At 56.5% G+C, this 20,623-nt stretch overlaps 1 protein-coding gene across 4 annotated transcripts in view; it reads left to right on the top strand.

Annotated features, from left to right (window-relative positions):
- The first annotated feature begins 18,414 nt into the window (after positions 1-18,414).
- Positions 18,415-20,623, top strand: part of UACA (uveal autoantigen with coiled-coil domains and ankyrin repeats) — a 39,966-nt gene continuing 37,757 nt past the window's right edge. For all 4 annotated transcript variants that reach the window (XR_012837411.1, XR_012837410.1, XM_075764337.1 and 1 more), the window contains exon 1: positions 18,415-18,575. Coding sequence is in view for 2 of the 4 variants with exons in the window: in XM_075764337.1 (XP_075620452.1) it covers positions 18,519-18,575 (57 nt within the window). In the remaining 2 variants the exon portion in view is untranslated. The remainder of the gene's footprint in view (positions 18,576-20,623) is intronic.

Here is a 20,623-nt window from a genome sequence, read left to right as displayed (position 1 = left end):
AGGCAGCGTCTGTGGAGAAGGAGAGGAAGTGTTTGCAAGTGCGGGGTGCTGGAGCCCAAACTGGGTGCCTGGCAGGGAGGCTTTTGGAATGGGGCACTGCAGGCCCCGTGCTGAGCCCTTGCCTGGCACACAGCACGGGGTGACCGACCCTGGAGGAGCTCGGAACATGGGTTCCCTCCTGCAGAACATGCTTTTACACATGGAAAGTTATTTTATTTAAGAGGCTGCCAATGAGCAGCGACTATGAACTGTGCCACTCGAGGGGACCCCAGCTCTGTGGCTGGAAGGCGGTGCTGTGCAGTGGCCGGCGCTTCAGCCGTGTATCCTGCCCCATGCATTGTCTCACCTTTTTCCTTCCTTCTATCTGAGGGTGACTCCCTGTGCCGCAGAGGGCTGGGTGCATCCTTGCCTTGTTTTCCTGCTGCCATTTAGAGTCTGCCCAGCACAGCAGCACTTGTGTAAATGAAATCCCAAAGCTCCTCCATCCTCATGGCGAGTTCCCCACTGCGAGCTCGGCTGTCGCTCTGACTCCGTGGGAGCAGCAGAGTGCTTCCTGCGACTGCCCAAGCTCAGCCACGGCGTCATTACAGGTCAGCGCTTCCCTGTCAACGCTCCCCCCTCTCCTCTCCAGCCGTGCCCGGCATGCGTGGCGTCCGTGCTGCTTTGGGTGGGTCGGGCACACAGAGCCGCCTGCCCAGCGGCACCGTTTCTCTGCTCTCGGTGCAGGCACGTCGCACGGTGGCACCGCACGTGGCTGCGCTCCTGCGGCACGGTGCCTCGCTCCGCTCCGAATGCCGGGCTGTGCCAGCGTGGAGGGGCTCGGCCCTGCCATGAGCGAGGGAAGGGGCTGGAGGTGCTGGAGCTGCTCGCATTGCCTCCATGCGAGAGATAAGGAGCTTACACCAGGGAGTAAAGAGCTAATAGGTGTCCCCCCCACAGGACTCAAGCCAAAGTCCATTAAGCCTGCGTGGGGCTCCCTGGTAACTGCAACAGGCTTTTGTGTGCAGGTGCTCACCGGGCTTTACACGCACTCTTAATGCCACACGGGGATTATGCCAAAGCCTTGCCCTACTCGCTCCTGCTAATCCCACTTTGTGTCACTAATTAATGAGTTGAATGGTGGAGAAATGCCAAGAGGGAAGAGCATTTGCAGAGCACGGTCCCCGAGTGTCCCCAGCCCATCGCCCTGATGGCCCCGCTGGTGTCCCCCAGTGAACGTGGCTCTGAAGCCCCTGGCCCTGCCGTGGGCTCTGCTGTCCCTGTTGCCTTCCTGGGTGTCGGGAAACTGCCCGTGGCTGCTCTCCACGTACATCCGATCTCTGGGGCTGGGAGGGAGCAGGGGCTGCCTGGGGCTGCCAGAAACTGCGTGTCCCCTTGAGGATCCTCCAGCGGCTGCTGCTGGGTGCCACGGAGGTTTCGATTTCCATGGCATTCCCTTTCTCTTTGTTTCTCCCTTGGCATCTTACACCAGCTCTGAGAACCTGGAGACAGCGTATCTGGGGAACGGACACTCCGAGGAACATCGTGTCCCTCTGGAAAGCCCGGGTTTCCTCCCTGCTCAGTAAATCCGGAGCCCGCTGTGCCGAAAGCTGCGCCAACAGACTGCAGCTCCTCTCCAAGCCCGTTTGCGAAGCTTCACCCAGCCCTCCCTGTTGCTGTTAATATCTGTGTAAAGGAGGGAGACTGAGCACTCCCACAGGAGGGGGAGGAAGGAGACGACTGGAGTTACTGTCCCGGGGGTCGAGACGTCTGCAGGGGCTCACCCAGCAGTGGGGTGGGAGGGGGCCCTGGGGCACCCTAAAAGCCACAGAGGAAACCCCAGTCCATTAGCCGAGGTCAGCATCTTTAAAGAAAGATTTACAGTGAGCAAAGGAAGAAACTAAACCACAGCAGATAAATGGCCTGGGTGCTGTTCCCTACCCCCGCCTCCAGCTGATGCCGAAGGAAAGCCCCGGCAGGGTGGGGGGCTGCGGCAGGAGGGATGGCGAGGGGCTCTGCCGCCTCCGGCCCGAGCAGCAGCTGCCTGCGGGATGTCCCTGGCCCCCGGGGCTGCAGGGGAACGGGCTTTTCAGGGGCAAAATCCCAGCCCGTGCTGGCGCTTCCTGGGGGACGTGGGACGCAGCACCCTGCTGCGCTCCTGGCTGGAGCTGCTCAGGCTGGCTCCTCCGCAGCCGGGCCTGGCCCCCTGCTTGCTTCTGTGCAAAAATCATAGAATCACAGAATGGTTTGGGTTGGAAGGGACCTCAAAGATCATCTAGTTCCAACCCCCCTGCCATGGGCAGGGACACCCTCCGCTAGCCCAGGTTGCCCTTGCGTGTCTTCTCGGTTTCACCCTGTGAGCCCAGGAAGGCAGGAGTGGTGATGCGTGGATGCGCCTGCAACGTTTAATATTTTTAAAAATGCTCCCTGCCTGTGCCAGCCCTTGGCTGTGTGAGAGGAGGGATGTCCGACGTGCACAGAACTGCTGTGGTGAGTGCCCGCTGGCCGCGAGTGATTTCCCAAACAGCTCCACATCCCCCTCGAGTCCCACCAGTCCCTCGGCGGCTCTGGGAGCCCTCGGCCGGGCAGCACCCGCTGGCCACACGAGCAAGGGGTCGCCCGGCCCCACGGTGGCAGGCAGCGGTCCCACGGCACCCGCACAACCCCACACAGACCTGTCCTCAGCAGAGGAGCGCCTGGCACAGCGAGGTTCGCGTGCAGCTCTCAGCTCAGACGCTGCTCGTCACCTTTAATTTGCACTGAAAGGTTGCTAAATCCAGAAACGAAGGCTGCTTGCTAATTAGTTTATTCTTTAAAGCAGCCTTTCAGGAGCAACTAAATCATCCTGGAACCTCTTCCTGCTCCCAGGGCTGCAGAGGGATGTCATTACTTCGTTAGGTCAGCTAATGGAGCTGGAAAAAACAAACGTGCGCGCGCTCCCTCCTTCACGTCTCCCAGAGGCTGCGGAGATCAAAGCCCGGGTGACAGCGTGTGGTGTCACGGGCTGAGACCAGCCCTGCTGCCCCGGCACTTTCCTTCGGAAACGAGCAGCGAAGGCTCCTGCGGGTGACGTCCCTGAGCTGCCCGGGACCTGCGCTGCACCCCGGGGCCTCCCGGGATGCCACCCGGCGCTCCTGCCCTGAGCATTTTTAAGAGCTGACTTGCTGAGAAATCACATTCGTTCCCAGGGTTGCTTGGGATTCTGCGGAGAAGTGTGAGAAACTTTTGAAAGGCTGTGGGTAAATTTGCATTTGAACAAATTCCACGAATGAAATACGGGGGCTCACAATTTTTAATTCTTTATTGTTGGGGGTTTTTTTTCTCATGTTCTCTTTTTTCTCTCCCCTACTCGCTCCATCAGCTCGCGTCCCCGGGGGCACACGGGGCGGCTGCAGGAAAGCGTGTCCTCATGGAGCAGGGGGGCACCAATGTTTCAGGAAGTTTGGGGGGGTTTGTTTTGGTTTTTAAATGTGGAGAACATTGTGCGGAAAAAAAAAAAACGCTTTACCCCAAAATTCTCCCTTTTCAAAATGCCAGCGGGTGGCTGCCTGCCGCGTCAGATCGGGGTTTCTAACCGCTTCCGAACCTCTGCGAACTCCCTGGAAACTCCTCGTCCCCCCAGCGAGGGCCTGGGACGGCAGAATAACCGCAGGTCACGGCCCTTCTATCCTCACCGCCGCCTCTTCACAGCGGGAGCCGCCGCTGGGGCTGCACAGAGGGACGAGGCTCCGAGAGGCACTCAGCCCCTCGTGCATCCCCGGGTGGGAATCCCGGCAGTGCTGGACCGGCAGAGAAGCCGAGATGTTTTCTCTCCAGTTGTCCTCTGGGAAGTACAAGCTCATCCTTGTTTTAACTCCAGCGCACGGGAGCTCTCGGGTGCACCCCGGAGCTCTGCACCAAGCAGAGGACGGCTTGCGAAAGCGCCGCGGTGCCCAGACGTGCCTGCGCATGCCTGTTCGTTAAAGCCTGTTTGCCTTGTGACACTGCCCGAAGCTTTTGTGTGGGCAAGGAGGCGCGTTGGGCCGGGCACGCTGCCGCTCGGGCCCTATCCTGCCAGCTGCCCTCCGTGCTCTGACACGGACCGTTTTCCACCCGGATTTTGGGTGTTGGATTCGGCCGCCGTCCCGGGAAGGAGGGAGCCGGCGAGTGCGGCAGCGGCAGGAGAGCCGAGCTGCTTGCCGGGGCGTGCCACAGCTGGGGAGCGGGGCAGGGTCCACCCAAACCCGTGGGGGCTCGGGACCACTTCCCTGGGGGAAGCCAGAGCGTGGGGCAGGGGCTGCCTGCCCTCAGCCCCGGGGTTTTAGAGCCATTGCTGGTGAAGGTGAACCCAGCTGAGGAGGTCCTGGCTCCCTTGATAGCAAAACGAGACGATGCTTAAAAGACAGAAAAACCCCAGGCTGCTGTCCCGCCCTCAAAACAGCATCGGTCCCTCACTCTGGTCCCTGTGCCGTTTTGGCGTAGAGCTGGTTCATCAGCCCTGTGGTGCTTCCCCCTCGCCCGGTTGGGGACGATGGCGCAGCGTGCCCAGCCTGCCCGCTCCCCAGTGTCACCAGAGGGAGAAGCTGCTCAGCCGGCGCCTGGACGTGTCCCCGCGGGGCTGCGTCCGTGGCCCGGGAGGGCTGGGAAAGGTGCTGGCTGGGGGGCGGTGGGTAATGGAGGGTCCCTGCCCAGACGCCGTATGGGGCCGCCCTCCTTCCAGCCAACGTGGGGTTAGCCGGGAGCGACGCCTTGGGCGACCGCAGCTTTGGGTGCCTGCCTTCTCCGTCTTGTTCTGCTCCTGCCTGGAAACGCGTCTGGGAGGAGTGGGGGCAGCAGGCAGGGGAGAGGCGGGTGCCTGATGGGCCTCCCTGGGGCTGGCAGAGATGCTGACATAAAAGCAGGGGCCGATGGCACCCTGAGAGCTCGCAGCTGCCTGTCCCCCACGTCAGACCCTCGGCGGATCGGGGACGTTGAGGTGAGGCTGGAGAAGCTCGGTGGGGACGCTGCTCGTGGCTGAAGATCTCTGCACAGCAGCGTCCCAGATGGTTTGTGCCGCCAGCTGAAGAGCGCCCAGAAGGGCACCGGACCGGAGCTCCGGCGGGACGGGGCAGAGGCTGGCCGGCCAGGGGTGCAGGGGGTGAGGATCACCCGTGCTGCACGGGGCAGAGGGGCACGGGGGGACCACAAGTGCTCTGGGAGCAAAAATACCAGCTGGTCCCTAACTGGGGACAGCGCCTGGCAAAGCCGCTAGCTGCTGTTCTGACGGTGTTTTCCCGTTGGGGCATTTGCTGGATGTTGTTACTGTTGCTGCCGAGCCTGCGGCCTCCCCGGCTGCAGCACGCTGACAATCGTGACTCCTGCTCGTCTGGAGTGCTGAGCTGGTGTCTGGGACAAAACGCCCCCCGTTCCCGCCTGCTGGCCGCTCGCTGCGGCATTGGCCCGGTGGCGGCTTTACCGGCCCCCCGGCACAGCAGATGGGGGGCTGCAGGTCTCCGGTGAGGTACGGGCACACCAGAACCTGGCGTGGTGCATCCGCCTTGGCTCCTGGCCCTGCGACAGCCCTCGTGCGCGCTCTGAGGGAAAAGGAAAGTGGCTTCGGTGTGGTGGGGACCAGCCCGGAGACATCCCGCTGTGTGCCGCCAGGGCAGCCGCCCCACCGAGCTGCAGGCGCGTTATCAGCCGGACACTCCTGCCGCTGCAATCACGGCTTTTGTTTTTTAATTGGGCGGAGAGTGGAAACTCGGCATCCCCTTTCTGCACAAACAAGAGGGATTTATTACCCAGGGGCCCAGCTCTCCGGATTGGGCTAAGGAAGCTCCCACCCCTCTCTCATCTCTTCTCTCCATTGCTGAGCTCTCCACGGAACCAGGCTGAGCACCGTCCCCACGAGCCCCGTGGCTCCCAGCACCACTGGCTGTATCAGGGCTGGGTCTGAGGCGGCACGGGGACGGCTCAGCGTTCCGGCTGGCGGTGCTGCCGGCCGGTGCCAACCCCACCACGAGTCCCTGCCACGGGGCAGCTGTCATGCAGGCACGGCTGGAAGAGCTCAGTCTTAATCAGGGGAAGGTAATTAGTCATTTCCACAAACAACTCATGAAAAATCTGCTGTCAATTTAAACCTTTTAAAATGTTTATTTCAAAATACCTCTGGAGGGGTCAGAAGGGGGCTCTTGAGTTCCTGCCTGTGTGCTTACAGCTCCCAAAAAACCCACCCCGCTCTCCAATTTCTTGAGGCTCCAACAACAAATAACCCGAGGAGCGGAGCGCTGCCTCCCCGGGGAGCGTACCTGGCGGCAGCCCGGCCCCGCAGATCTGACCGACTGCTGCTGGAGGTTTTTCCTCTCTCTGGCTCAGCCGCTGCCGTGCCGTGAGCCGCGTCCCTGCCAGCACGGCGAGCGCTGGTGACTTGTGCCTGGACACTGCTCTCAGTCGGAGGCAGAGGCAGGCCCTGGAGCAAGCCCTGCTGAAGGCACAGATTCTGCCTTGCACAGCTGATGCAGATTCCTGAAGGACAGAAAGGAAGGGGAATTGTTTTTCAAAGAGCAGCAGCGAGGGGATTTCTTTTTGTCCTCTCACGAAGGCTCTCTGCAGTGCAAAGGGAATCCACGTTCCCTTCCCCTCTGGACAGAGGGCCCGTGCATCTCCAGTCTCTTTTTCCTTCCTTGCTCTCTCTCTTGTCCCCATTTCTTTAAACTGCGGGGAAGGGCAGGATCCCACAGGTGGGACCCGGGGTCAGCTCCCTGTGCACCGGCTGCCGAGCCCTGTTCCCTCCCCAGACTGCGCAGTTCCCCGGTGCTTTAGGGACGGTCGGCCCTTTGCCCGCGGGTCCTGTGCAAGCGCAGGGCAGGTTCCTGGCGCTCTTGGCTGCCCAGCATTGCCGCAGCGATGCCTGCTGACGTCTGAGGGACACCGGGACAGACCGAGAGCTGCGTGGCAGAGACTGGGCTGTGCGGATTTTCAAAGGATTTCCACTTTTCCCTCTTTGCTCCCTGGATTGCCTTAAGCACATCGGTGACCCTTTGGGATGGTGCGTCACCCTTGGGACCCCGGGACTGAGGAGCGCTGGGGCCATCTGACCCCCACGCGCTGCTGGCAGTCCTTGCCGGTCCGGACGTCCCGGTCCTGCTGCCAGCCCAGCCCAGGGCTGGCATCTCCACCGCGCCCAAACCAGTGCGGCCAGGCTGCCGATCAGCAGCCCTGACCCACATGAACCTCCAAGCCTCCGCTTGAACCCAGCTGCAGATGAAGGTGATGATCGTCCTCCTGAGGCAGGATAATTACTTGCTTGGGCCCTCCTTGCGTGCTTCTTGGTCCATCACGCTCAGCAATTAGCCCTTGGGAGCGGCTGGGGAGGAGTTTCTCGTGTTCGTTCTTTCTCACGGGAGTTTCACCCCAGAAGCTCTTCCCCGTAATTTGCTCTGATGTGTCCCTGCCCCAGCTGAACCTGCGCGGCAGCCGTAACCTCACCTGCCCGCGCATCAAGGCGAATAAAATGCCGGTGCTGCCGTAAAGCCAACGTCCGCGGCGGGTGTAAGGGTCCACAGAGCTGAAGGTGCGGCTCTTCCCTGCTGCTTGCGAGGAACCTTCTGCTTTCCAGAAATTGCTCTTCTCATCTTCACACAGCACCTCTAGTGCCCCAGTAACACCTTGCAAACAGATGCAGTTACCCACGCTGGTGGTTTGGGTTTTTTTTCATCCTGGGAGAATTAATGACACATACAAATTAATTTTGATTAAGACCTGGTGTGTCACAAAGCATTTTGGACTTTTTTTTTTTTTAAATGAGGGAAAACCCAGCTACCCCGGAATAATCCCAAGTTGGTGCCTGAGCCAGTCCTCTCAGCATCCAGGGAGATTAAATCAGTGCTCCTGCCACAGGAGCAGGAGAAACTGAGGCAGACAGAGGGAAGAGGAGGTGGAGCAGGCCGGTGCTGGAAGGAGAATGTGCAGTAGGACAGAGGCCTCACGTCTGGCAGCCGTGATCTGCAGTCACGGAGAGCTGCCCGGTGGCTTGGGGACCCCCTCGCCTCAGCTCAGCCACGCTCGGCTCCCCACGTCTCCCACCGCCCAGAGCTGCTGCGATGCTGATGGGCAGCGGTGAAGGCTGCGGGAGTGAGGGGCCAGGCGGAGTGGAGGCAGGGACCACAGTGGGTTTGCCCAGCAGAGCCGGCGTCTGACAGAGGTGACTGAAACTTTTGGTGGTCGGTTTTCCGAGCCCCTCCACTGGGCGCCTTCCTGGGACCCCCCGACACCTCCTCTCCACCGCGGGCAGCAGCCGGGGGCTGCTCCGGTCAGAGCCCCGAGGCAGCGTGGCACGCAGCGCTGTGCTGGGGTATGCAGTCCCGCCGGGTGCCGTGTTTGTGCCGTGCTGCCCAAGCCACGTAACCAAACACGGGGCGTCTGGTACGTTCCCGCTGGCCCCAAGTGGAAACAGGCTGGAGCGATGGGGCGAGGACATTGCATCCATTGGCATGTTTCTACTTTTAACATGTTAAAGATCATGTCTGTAACCTGCTCTAATTTTAGGCAGCAGTATATCTGCACTGAGTTCCCAGCACGGAAGAATGAGTGCAGGTGTAAAATTAGATGTATTATTTATGGGCCGGCGGTTACCAGTGCTCCATCACTAAAAGCGCAGTGGCCCGTTCGTGTCGGCACTTCTGCCTCCCATGCTTCATACCAATCGCCTACTGCTGTTTTCCCACCCCAGGATTAGCCTGCAATCAAAATCTTGTTATCCAGGAGGAGGTTTATAGGGAAAGGACTCCATTCCTGCATTTAGGAATCGATCCCTATTAGGATCAGTTAAACATAGCAGCCTTTCATTCTCAGTGGCTTTGGCTGGCAAGAGCAAGGAAAGCACGCTTAATCAGCGACTGAACAATTATAAATGGTGGGTTTCTAGTCTGCCACAGCTGGAGAAAAGATTATATGAAATAACTAACATGGAAATGTTAATCAGCATTAGCTGTAGTCCAAATTCCATTAACAGGAATGCTAAATACAGAGGAGGAAAGTGCTCGGATTAGAGTGGCTTGGTGACAGACTCTTCCCCAATGTTTGGGTCTTGTGCTCCAGGATTTAAGCTTTGATTTAAAAGACAAGTAATCTTCTTTCCCTCATCAGTACGAACAACAAAAATGTCAAATATACAGCAGCTGTAAATCAGTGCAGTGATATGTGCAGGCAGCCCGGAACACTCTTCCGAGGTGACATTAAAGCAGCAGCTTGTTAGCGTTGGCATGAAATCCCTGCTAACGGCTGAGCCGTGGGGCTCGGCGTGCCAGGGACCTGTGTCACGGAGAGGCAGGCGACTGAACGGCTCTGCGTGAGATGCGGTCAGCCGGCGCGGCTAATGGGATACTGAAAGGGCACTCGGTTTCTCTCCAGGCCTGGTCCGGGTCAGCAGTAATTGAGCGTGCAAACCAGGACACAAATCTCAGTCTCCTTCCCCGTCCGTGCAGGCCAAGCACATCCGTATGGAACGATTTCACTGAAAAACTCATTGCGCTGGAGCGACTTGCCTTGCAGGGAGGAAGCTTGCGGAAGGAAAGGCTTTCTGCCTGAATGCAGTCTCCAGCTTTTGATTTTTTTAGCATTTATTATTATTTTGTATTAGGCTGTTCAGTCCCTAGTTTCAGTGCGTGTCACTGCTTGCTTTATCCTGACGCTTGTTTTCCAAGTCTTTGCAGTTAATATCTCTGAAGTAACTCAGGCTCCTCCAGTTTTCCTTCAGCTGGAAATGCAGGGCTGGCCACGGAGCTGTCTGCTGTGGAGTGGATATGATGTGGGGGAAATCCTGACGGCAGAGTTCACCCCACTCCGGCAAAACTGGAACTCAAATGGATTTACCCACGCTTCTCCCTGCCTTGCACATGCCGTGCAAGGCTGCCGGGGCCTCCAGGGGCGGTGGCGAGGGAGCGGTGGTGTGCAATTGCACACACGTGGGTGATTGTTGCTGTATAGCTTATTGTTTGAGAGGCCCTTGCTGCAGGGGCCACTCTTGAACCTCCCGGGTTGTATGCACGGAGGAATTTGAAAGTGGAAGCTGCCCCGTTAGCGGGACAGAGGTTATTTTATCAATGGAGTTACAATGCACATTGCTCACTCTGCTTGATTAACTGTATGTTCAAATAGCAAAATCCAAGAGAGATGAAGACTGACACGATTTAGCAGGGCTCAAGTCTCACCAGCTAAAATAAGCCCTGAATTTAGGTACCAAGTCTGGGAGCAGAAGTTGCTCGTGTAGCCAGGGAAGCATGTTCTGCAAGAGCCAGTGAGCAGCCCGGGCGGGATGCTTGGGGGCATTGTGCTGCCCTGGGGGAGATGTGCCATCCCGCCATACGTGCTGCCCTGGGGGAGATGTGCCATCCCGCCGTACGTGCTGCCCTGGGGGAGATGCGCCATCCCACTGTACGTGCTGCCCTGGGGGAGATGTGCCACCCCACTGTACGTGCTGCCCTGGGGGAGATGTGCCATCCTGCCGTATGTGCTCTCCTGGGGGAGATGCACCATCCCGGTGGTGCTGGAGGAGCTCTTGATTATCAAGACAGTGTCTGGTGTCTGAGTGCACCCTGGCATTTGGCACATGCAAAAGCACGTGAAAGGAGCAGAGTAGTTCTCAGGCTGTTTGGATGCTTTGCCCACGGGGTTGGGGGTTTTTTTCACTCTCTTGAAATGACAAGGCTTTGAGAAAACCCATCCTTGAATAGCTCTCACAGCGCTGCAGCACAGAGAGCAGGCTCACGTTACACCGGCAGGTATTTCAGGCAGCCTCTCGCTGCCCCGTGGCTTTGTCCAGCATGCTGCGGGGAGGCACAGGAATTGGGACACAGTGTGCCTGCCGCCCCCTTCCAGCACTGCTCCAAGGGCTGAGGCCTCTGCTCTACAGCTAGATCAGCTCCCGGATTTGTGTACAGATTGCTGCCCAGCATGAGCCAAAGCTCCTTTCCAGAACCAAATCCCATTCACAGGAAATTCACACCCTGTTTGCCATCGGCCAGCATCCAAGAGGGAGCCGTAAACGCAGGCGGAAGGTTTATTTTGCAGGAGTACCATGACATCGGCGGGTGCAGGAGCTGGGTAGTGCGGTGTGAGCTGACAGCCGTGTGCCAGCCTTGTGGGTCGCCCCAGGCACGCCTGTTCTCCCTGCGTTACCCCAGGGTTTGTGCACCCCCCGGCCACCTCCTCTTTCCCCTCTGCTGCAGCTCGGTTCTCGCTCCTCCTGTGAACCCCAGGCTGCCCCCAGCTTTGCTGCTGCAGATTCAGCTGCTACCTCAGCAGAAGGCAGGATTTCAAACCCCGCTGCTTTCCCGCTGATCAGACCAGATGGAGAGCAGACAAAGCGTGGCAGAGATAACAAAGTTATTTTGCGAGGCTTGGAGAGCTGTGTGGGGTTTCTCTGGCTTCAGGAGACACTGCTGTTTAGGATTATTGTGGGAGACGCTGCGGTTGCTATTATTACATTGCAAATCCATGCCCGGATGGTTGCTAACCTGAGGCCCTGCTTGCTTTGCTCCTCATCAACCTAAAAATGAATCAAGGATCTCTCCTGTGCTGACAGGAGCTCCCAAGAGGAGACATGGTGTGAGGGAGCTACTGAAGGTCAAGGGGCTCTGGTTTCACTGTTGATCCATTTGAGCTTAACCAAGGCTCCAAGCTGCTGATGGTCCAACCCCAGACGTCATACATACACAGATAAGAAGCTCAGGAAGAGCTTTCCCTTTGTTACTGACTCCACCGCTAAAGCTTTGGAAACTGCGACCGGTGTTGCCTAGGAGCTCTGGTTTCCACTGTAGCCAGCCAGCAAAACCAATCCAGTGAGGATGGAGAAAGATGTGCTAATGACAAACAGGCACTTGAGATGTCTTCCTCTAACTGGGCTGGCTCCCCATACACTGAGCATCGTCTCTGAAGATCTGTCTGCAGCTCTGCTAGTGTTCAGATGGATTTGCACACTACACATTCCCACAGAGACACATTTTTCTCTCTCTTCCACTGCAAATGAACCGGTTGTTAAACCAGAGCATGGTTATTCCCTGGCTGGTCTTTCTATCAGGCTCAGGAAGGCATTCAGGTCTGGTTAAGTTCCTTTTGATCTTTACATTCCTTGAGGCTCCTTATCACTTTTCCTTATCCCTTCTATTTGTCTGTCCTCCCCCTTACCATATTTGTGGTAAGGCTTTATCTCTGCGACCAAACCAGTCCATGGGTGGTGGGGCTGTGTCCTGCCATTGCCATATTTCACTGGGTTCAGCCCCAGAAGAGGGGGCCAGGCACGGAGGTCACCGACGTTCCCTTTACCTCTGCTCTGCGCGGAGGCAGTTTAAGAGCCTGCCAGAACGCAGCAGGCCCTGCGGTTCCCCTGGCTCCTGCTGTAAGCCAGCCCACGGATGAGTTGCTCCTCGGGGAGTACTTACAGGATGAGTTCAGGGGCTCCACGTTTCCAGATGCTTGTTTCATGTTTTCTGCCTCCGTGGCCATTCCTGAACTGCTTTGCTAATCCACTGGGCCTTGCAGGGCTATGCTGGGCTCCCCGTTTGCGCAGTGTTTGCCGTTTCCCTGCAGATTTGCCCAGGGTACCATGGCACCCCGGGAGGCCTCCGGACAGAACTTCCCATGTTACAGGAGTTGCGTTCTCTGACTGAAGCTCCTGCCTAATATTGCTGATATACAGAGGCAGCAGAAACCCCACTTTTGTTGGCAGTGTGGGGAATCAGAGTCTAATGGCGACAATTTCCTGACGCATGTGTGAAGGTGAGAAGTTTTTGGTATGTCTCTTGCACCCACTTCTGTTTCCAATTCTGGCTGCGCAGCATTCCCCTCCCTGGGTACGACCACAGCGCGTGTTACCGAGTTCAATCACAAGTTTCTGGGGTGAACACTGCAGTCTGCATGTGACATGTTGCCTTTAGTTTCACTTGGAAATTCAGCTCCCTTACACTTGTTAGAATGTGCTGCTTAATTAATATAATTTATCACACAGATGCTGTGGACCACAGTGCTAAAAGCATCACAGGTTTCCTGGCTGTGTCTCAGTGCTGCTGCATCATCACAATTTCACTTCTCTGAAAACATATCTGCCTTCTCTCAGCAGCAGAGGTGCTTGGCAAGCCTTGCAGACCCAAGATCTTTACATGTACATCTTCCCTAGCGATATTTCAAATCTTCCCACTACAACTGGAGTCCCATGCGGTCATGCAAATGAAATTAGCCCCCTCCCTGCAAACGTGTGTGTGTGTGGGAAAGGCTGAGGAGCTGTTCTGTCCCAGTCTTCAGCCACCACCGGAGCTTTACCCACTCTCACTGCCAAAACAGATTCCCTTCCTTTGGGGTGTGCTTCAATCAGTAATGAACAGGCAGGGCAGCCTGTTCTGTTGGCTGTCCTGGCAGCAGGCAGCAGCCCTAGTTTCTACACCCACTCCTGACCTCATGCACAGCTTTGGGACGTCGCCTCCCACCTGCTCCCACTCCCATCGCTGCCCCGTTGGTTACGCACAGGCAGTTCTTCACGACAGGCACGGTCTCACGCTCAGTCTGGGCACAGTGCTGAGTGTTTCCTGTGACTGCCAGGCACTGTTCTGAAATAGCCGCTAGTAACAAGCCAGAGCAGCCAAGTTGGCAGCCGAGCCTTTGTCAAATTCAGCTCCCAAGAGACTGGCACATGCTTTGTTTTTTCCTGAGCTCGGCACCATGCCAGACTGGTTCAAGAGCACAGTGTGTAAACACTGGCTGCATGGAGGTTTCCGTCTAAACATGTTTCCTCCCTTCTCCCTTTCTTGGAACCCAGAACAAAATGGGGGTGAAAGGAGTGAAACAAAAGCTCAGACACTGGATTGCTTCGGCTATACATTGTAAAAGACTTCCCTCTGCTTGCTTGTACGTACCTGCGGCGGTGTCTGCTCCCCATCCCCAGCAGGGTGGCAGTGAGACGTGCGGGCAGGTTTGTGCAAACATGGCTGGCGCTTCTGGGGCATGGGGAGAAGTGGCTGTAGGGGAAGGTGGGAGTCAGCAGCAGGCAGAGCAGCCGGGATCCGGGGCCTGCCTGGCATGCCAGTGACGGCACGTGTGCTCCAGTTCTGTGTGGCCATGGCTGCAGGCTGCTCCTGGCAGGCGCCTGGTGTGGGGACGAGACCCAGCTCAGAAAGGCACCGGATGGAGAAGCGTGCCTCTGCCAGGTGCAGGGCATCCGGCCGTGAGCCTGGGCATCAGCCCAGAAGGCGGCCTCGCTGTACCCTTGCAGTGCAGCCTGTGACTCTTCGTGGGTTCAAGAGCAAAGGGAGATAGATCTATATCCTCCTCCATGCATGTGCCTGGCATGGAGATTAATTTACCCGGATGATTAAGGCAGCAAGTGATGCAGGAAGTGGCTGGGTAATTTACTGGCCCAGGTAGAAATAGAAAGCGAGGAGTGCGTTTCCCTTTCAGTCATGTTGGGGTTTGATTTTTATGCCCTGTTAGAAACTGATTGATACTTCACATGCCTGGAGAAGTGTAATAGACTAATCTGCTTTTTTGTCCGATAAAACAGCTGAGAACCAGAGCTTGTTGAGACTCTTCCTGGAGACAGGTGTTGCCACATGGTGGTTTGTTCAGAGGGTGCTCCCCAACCAGCTCCCTCGGTGGCCGCAGGAAAGGTGTCACTGAGCGTAGGTGGAGGTCCTGGAGTCACAGTGCGTACGGAAACCTGCTGCTCGTCTGTCTCTGCTGCTCACAAGCTCAGGAAGTCGGTATCGCTGTCCTTGGCGTTGCGCGCAGCCACCTAGCTTTTCAAAAACTTCTCGAACTCTCACTGCGGGTAAGAGAATCACAGAAATGGTGCTCCTCTAATAGAGCAGAAAGGCAGACTTTGGCACTGTAACTCTAACAAACCTCCACCATGGAGAAGCTATTCCTTCCTCCTAGCTCACTGTACAGCTTGGCTCCGATTAGTTTGTCTCGACTGCTAGATGTGGAGGCCAACACTGCTTCTATTTCAGGGGAACTTGCCAGAGATTAATTAGATCCCTGCCCTGCTAGAGGACCGGCCAGCATATTTTGTGTGCCATTAACTCAGTACTTATCACACAAACATTGTTGGAATAAATATACGCTTTGTTGTGCTGCTGTAAGCAAAGGTTGTCACAAAAATGAAACATTTGAGCAGATACAGAGTGTGATAGTTTCTGAGCTACATAAGCTGCTTGCTTAGATCAGATTTTAGCCACGGTTACTGAAACGGCACAAAGTGTGTATTAGCGCGTGCAGCCCTGCCGCGCTCAGCAGTACTTTGACGGTGCCCATGGCTGGCCAGCCGTGGTAGCGGGGAGCGTGGACAGCGGCCACCGTGTACACAGCATTGCTGATGTGGGAGCATCTCAAGGGCATCCACCAAACCCCGCGTCAATGTACGAGGAGATGTACAACCCATGTCAGTCATTGCTCCAGAGGAAGGAATATTGAAGGATAAAGTCACAGAGAAAGTAATACATGGAGTCAGGAGACAGTAGAAATAATCTCCAGCAAGGGCTGCAAATAACCGTTTGGTCTCTGTTTGTCAGCAGTGAAATGACCTTATCTAACCACCCTCAGGTTGTGCTCCACTCTTCGTGCCCACGCAAAGCACATACAAGCCATGGCAGATTGGCTTGTATTGGCTCGTCTCACTTATGAGAGAGCTGGGAGAAAGTCTAGCCAGACAAGTAGGGAATGAGGTGACAGAAGCCAAGAACCAGTAACAGAGCGATGGTGAGAGCGTAGTGCAGAACAAACAAGGACACATCTAGCTAACAGGCAGAGAGGGGATGGGATGTGGAGAGGGGTGATGGAGTGAGAACTGCCTGCCAAGAATCGTAGCAGCAGCAGCTTGAATTTGGAGAGCAAAGTGAGAAGTCTGGAGAAAAGGACTGTAGTAGATGTGTCTAGAATCAGGGAATAGTTCGGCACCATGGTCGGGGAAGGGCCAGAGCGTGGAAGTCTGTCCTGACTGCACTGCTATGGCCCAGCTTGGGCTGGCAGCTGCAGCATGTGCTGCTGAGACAGTCAGCTTAGCTGTGTTCCCCCTGAATCTTTACAGCCTGGATGCCAGTCAAACATACAAGTCAGTCCCTAGTAATTTAACGTGAAACATCTTGTTCTTGTGCTGACACATGCAGCACTAAGGCTGAAAGATGGTGTTCAGATAGGGAGCTTTCTGCTTTGACAGGAGGGAAGAATGGGGAAGGCTCCGCTCCGGCTGATCTGGCCAATTGCTTTACCCTGCAGAGAGCTGGCCAGTGAGAAACGTGGTGTGCCTGGGACAAGCTTCACCCACCGCCAACTGCAGCCGGAAGAAGCTGGCTCACAGGGCAGATGCCATCCTCTTACTGCAGTGGCTGCTGAGCCTCCAGAAGAGCAGAGACTCAGCAGGCTGGCGCAGACGCATGTATGTGTGTGATTACCTGGGGACAGGGAACGGCTCTGAACTGGCGGGGCACTTGGAACTGCTGTGTGCAGCTCCTCGGCACTGGCGTGATAGCAAGGAGGTACTTTTGAAATTCTGCTTTCCCTCTTACCGGAGTGACTCAGAAGGAGCTTCCTTTAAACAGCACGAAGTTGGTGGAACGAGGAGAAAGCTACTGCTGCTAGCTTGGTCCTGAAAGTCAGATAATATTTTGTAAAGTTGAAACTTTCAGTAATAAAACCTTGTTTTTAATGAACCAACTATTTTCTGCAACAACTCACCAGACATTGGTTCTGATCTGAACAACTCAAACCAGTTTGTCTGCCCCAGGTTAGACTGGTGCTGGAGCTTAGCTTTGCGCTTGGATTCGTGAGTGGACACGAACGCTGCTGGCTCATGTGTGTGCAGATCCTTACGCAAGCACCCTTTGAGGTGCTGTGGCTTGGGTGCGCTCTAGGAATTGGCTTTTTCAGTTCTGCACCTTCAGCTGACTAAAGGAAACCACTGCTCGTATTGCCATGGATAGAAAATAACCGGGGAATCCTGATCTCACCAGCTTCCAGCTGCTGCTGTCATTTTAGCCACCACCTCACTTTGATTTGTGCCAGGCAGGGTCAGGTTACCTGTGCCAGTGGTGAGAGAGTGGCAATACCAGGCTGAAGTGGTGGGAACTGGGGTTCAAAGGGGACTTACGGGGCTTTGAGAGCAGGAGCAGCGCTGGGCTTTGAGAGCAGAAGCAGCGCTGGCTGGCTGAATGACAGAGGTGTTGGCTTCTGCTCGGAGGAGGTGCTGGTCTTGGAGTTTCTGTCAGTGCCTTGAAAGCATGGAGGCATCCAGAGGGGGAAAGGAGGTGGCTCCTGAAATGACAGCGGCTGCCTGAAAGCACACCGAAAACATTAAATGACGTTCAGAGCATGAATGTCTTGTCTCCAAAGAGTTCCGATCTGGACTCAATCCCGTTTAGATGAGGCTAGGCTGGGGTTAGCCTGGTCTGGGGAAGGTTTTACTTTGGAGCACGCAGGTACTTCCCAGCGACCCTGATGTGCATGAAATGGCAGCAGGTATTTAAAGACACCAGGTATCTTTCCCTCTAAACAGGCCACCTACAGAGAAACCTAACTGTTTGAATACACGGTTTGCCTGAACTGATTAAAAAGCAGTGACATTTACCTTGAGCTCTGCTTATATTAGAGATATATTGATTGAATAGCTCCTATCCAGCTCTAATAAGCAATGTTTTAAACAGAATCCATGGGTTGTAATTAAATACTCTCAGTACTGTGCATGACCTTAAACTTCCCGGTGCTGTGCCATTGTGTGTGACAGGGCTGTGAGTAACATGATGAAAAGGAGATGTTAAATAGACTTCGGGCCGAACAAAGCTGTGACCAAAACAAGCAAACTGCCAGCCTCAGACATTCCTTTCGCAGAAGCAGGGAGTTAATTACATTGTTTTAAATGCTGCCTCTACTCAGCTTGCAAGATTTCTTGTGAATAAACGCCTCCTTTATTAAGAGGGAGTACGTTTGCAAGGACAGCGATCACTTTGCATTCTCCGCTCCTGGCAAGTGTGCACCAGGCTCCTACCCGCTCCCTCCCGCCACCAGGCCTGGGAGCTCTGCCCTCCCTCCCCGACCCGGCAAGCCCGGAGCGATGGAGGCTGTGTCTCGGGGTGTCCGGCCCACAGCGGGGCTTCCCAGCACCAGGCACACACGGCGGGGCGGCGGGGCAGCCCGGCCCCGGCCCCGGCCCCGGCGCCCTCTCTGTGGTGCCCCTGAGGGGCTGACCAGGCGCCAGAGCGGCGCACCGCTGGCCGCGTGCCTCTGCCCCGCCCGCGGCGCGCCCCCTAGCGGCCGGGCGGCTCCGCACAGGGTAAGGCTCCGCCCCCGCCACGCCGCTCCCACCCACACCCACCCTCAGGCGGTCTTTAAAATCAGGAAGTCCCTCCCTCCCCGTCCCATCGGGTGATTGGCTGCGACCCTCGCGCGGGCGGGTGGCGATTGGCTGCGATTCCCGCGGTGGGCGGGGCGGCTGGCTAGGGGTGCTCCGGCGGGCGGGGGCCAGCTCGTCCCGGCCGTGGTGGCGGCGGCGGGTGCGCGTGGCGGGGCCGGTGCTGCGCCCGCCCGCCCGGGGCCGCGCCATGAAGAGCCTCAAGTCCCGCCTGAAGAAGCACGAAGCGGTCATCGGCGGCAGCGCGGTGGGTGCCGGCAGGGCTGCGGGCAGGGGGGAGGGACGGACGCCCCCTCCTCCTTCCGGGGTCGGGGGGCCTGTGGCGGCGGGCTGAGGGCCCGGGGGCTCCTGGGAGGGCAGGCGGGGCTGGGGGCCGCTGGGCTCCGGTGCTGTGGGAGCCAGCCCCCGGGGTACCTGGGGACGGAGCGGTGTGGCCGGGCTGCGCGGGAGGGCAGCGGGCGTGCAGCTCCGTGGGGAGGTGGGCTGGGGCAGGGAGCTGCGCGGTGGAGGGTGGGCTCTGCTGGGGGGTAGGGCTGGCTCTGGGGGCCCGGCGGGGGGGGGGCGGCAGGGCGGCTGCGGAGCTGGGGCTGCCTGGGAGCCGGGGTGCGAGGAGTAGAAGGGGCCGGGCTGCTGGGTATGGCGTGCGGGCAGAGCGCAGGGAGCTCCGGGGACCTCCGGCTTTGCTGGGGGCAGCGAGCGTGGAGGAGCCGGGGTGACCCGGGGGAAGCGAGTCTGGGACGTGTGGGGAGTGGGCGCTGTGGGGCCGGCCCGCAGCGGCAGCACCCTGGCACTGGGGCGGATCGGGGAGTTGGGATGTGCCGGAGGAGCGGAGGAGGTCCCGCGGGGTTGGAGCGGAGGGGCAGGCGGGGAGCCCCGGGCCGGCCCTGCGTGGGGAGGGGGCACGGCAGGGAGGGGGGGCTCCGAGCGCTGGCTGGGGAGAAGCGGGATGAGGATGTGCGCTATGCCTGGCACCCAGCCTCTTGCTCGGGCTGCCCGGGGTGACCCGCAGGTCAGAAAACAAGCGTGCAACCGCATGTTACCTCTGCCTTCAGTTTTGCTTTCTGGCCCCAGCAGAAATTAACACCTTTTTATTTTTTCCATAAGAGCCTTGGGAGCCAGTGATGAGCTCTGACTGGCAGCCTGCCCCGGGGCTTGCTGAGATATGTGTGCATGGCACTGTCAGCAGCTTGTTCGACATCCGTAACTTCTGTGGCAAAATTGGAGCACTTATCCCAGTACACAGAAAGAGGATATACTTAAAAAGTGGACAAAAAGCTTTCAAAGTGGCCAGTGACTTTACACAGTTGTGATTTCTGATCGTGTGGTCTGGGAATATTGGGCCTTGGGGAGTTGCAGCCTCTGGAAAGGGGGTACTTTTGTGATGTTGCAATTGTCTGTGTCTCATTCTCTATGGCTCCCAAAATTTACGTTTTAAGTGACTTTGTTTTTCACTTTTACTTCATTCATCTATGCAGATGACTTTTGATGAGAGGGGTCTTTGTGACAGAAGAAAGCTATATTCAGAAATTACTTTGTGTGGTAAATATCTTTATTTGTGACCATTCAGTAAATGCTTCCCTGGGAGCCTACTGCAGCAGTTGCACTCCTGAGCTTATTGCCGTCTTCCTGTGCTGGTGTGCTAAACTTGCCGCTGGCTACATGAAATAGCGGAAAAGGGCAGGTTAATATGATACACTGACTTTTATCAGTCATCTTTTAAGATATTAGCTATCTTTAAAATGCTCCTGCACATTTGTCTTGGATCTGAAGCAGTTATTTGAAAATAATAGCTCACTGGAAAGATATGTAGATATTCAGGCTTGTAAACTGCTGACTGAACTCGTCTGACAAAACGACAGCTCCATGTGGAAGTGCATCACTGTGCTGAACGTTTCACTGTGCAAAGGAGTGATTCAGAAGTCTTTTATGATAATTTGTAATGTGTAGGCTGGCTTATGTTATTCATTAGTCATCCTATACTTTAGAGCTGTTTGTTATTTCAAAGTAAGCCTACTATATTTACATTTCAACAAACACTTACAGCATCCACATTTGTTTGTGAATAGGCATGGAGATTTTTCACTTCCATAGGTGAAGGCTCAACAAGCCTTCCTTTCAAAGTATGTCTGAGCTGTCTTAATACTTTTAAGAGCTGAAGTTATTCTCAAATACATGAAGTGAAGTTACTTTCACTGAGATCCTTTAAAAACTGGGGGTTGTACCCGTGATGTACTTATTTCCCCTGTTTATTACATATTGTGGTTACGTGATCACCGGCTAATCAAACACCAACTT

Source organism: Balearica regulorum, chromosome 12 (genome assembly GCF_011004875.1).
Source record: "Balearica regulorum gibbericeps isolate bBalReg1 chromosome 12, bBalReg1.pri, whole genome shotgun sequence".
NCBI classification, from domain to species: domain Eukaryota; kingdom Metazoa; phylum Chordata; class Aves; order Gruiformes; family Gruidae; genus Balearica; species Balearica regulorum.
Note: the sequence above shows the minus strand (reverse complement) of the source record. Positions and strands in the feature narration are given on the sequence as shown.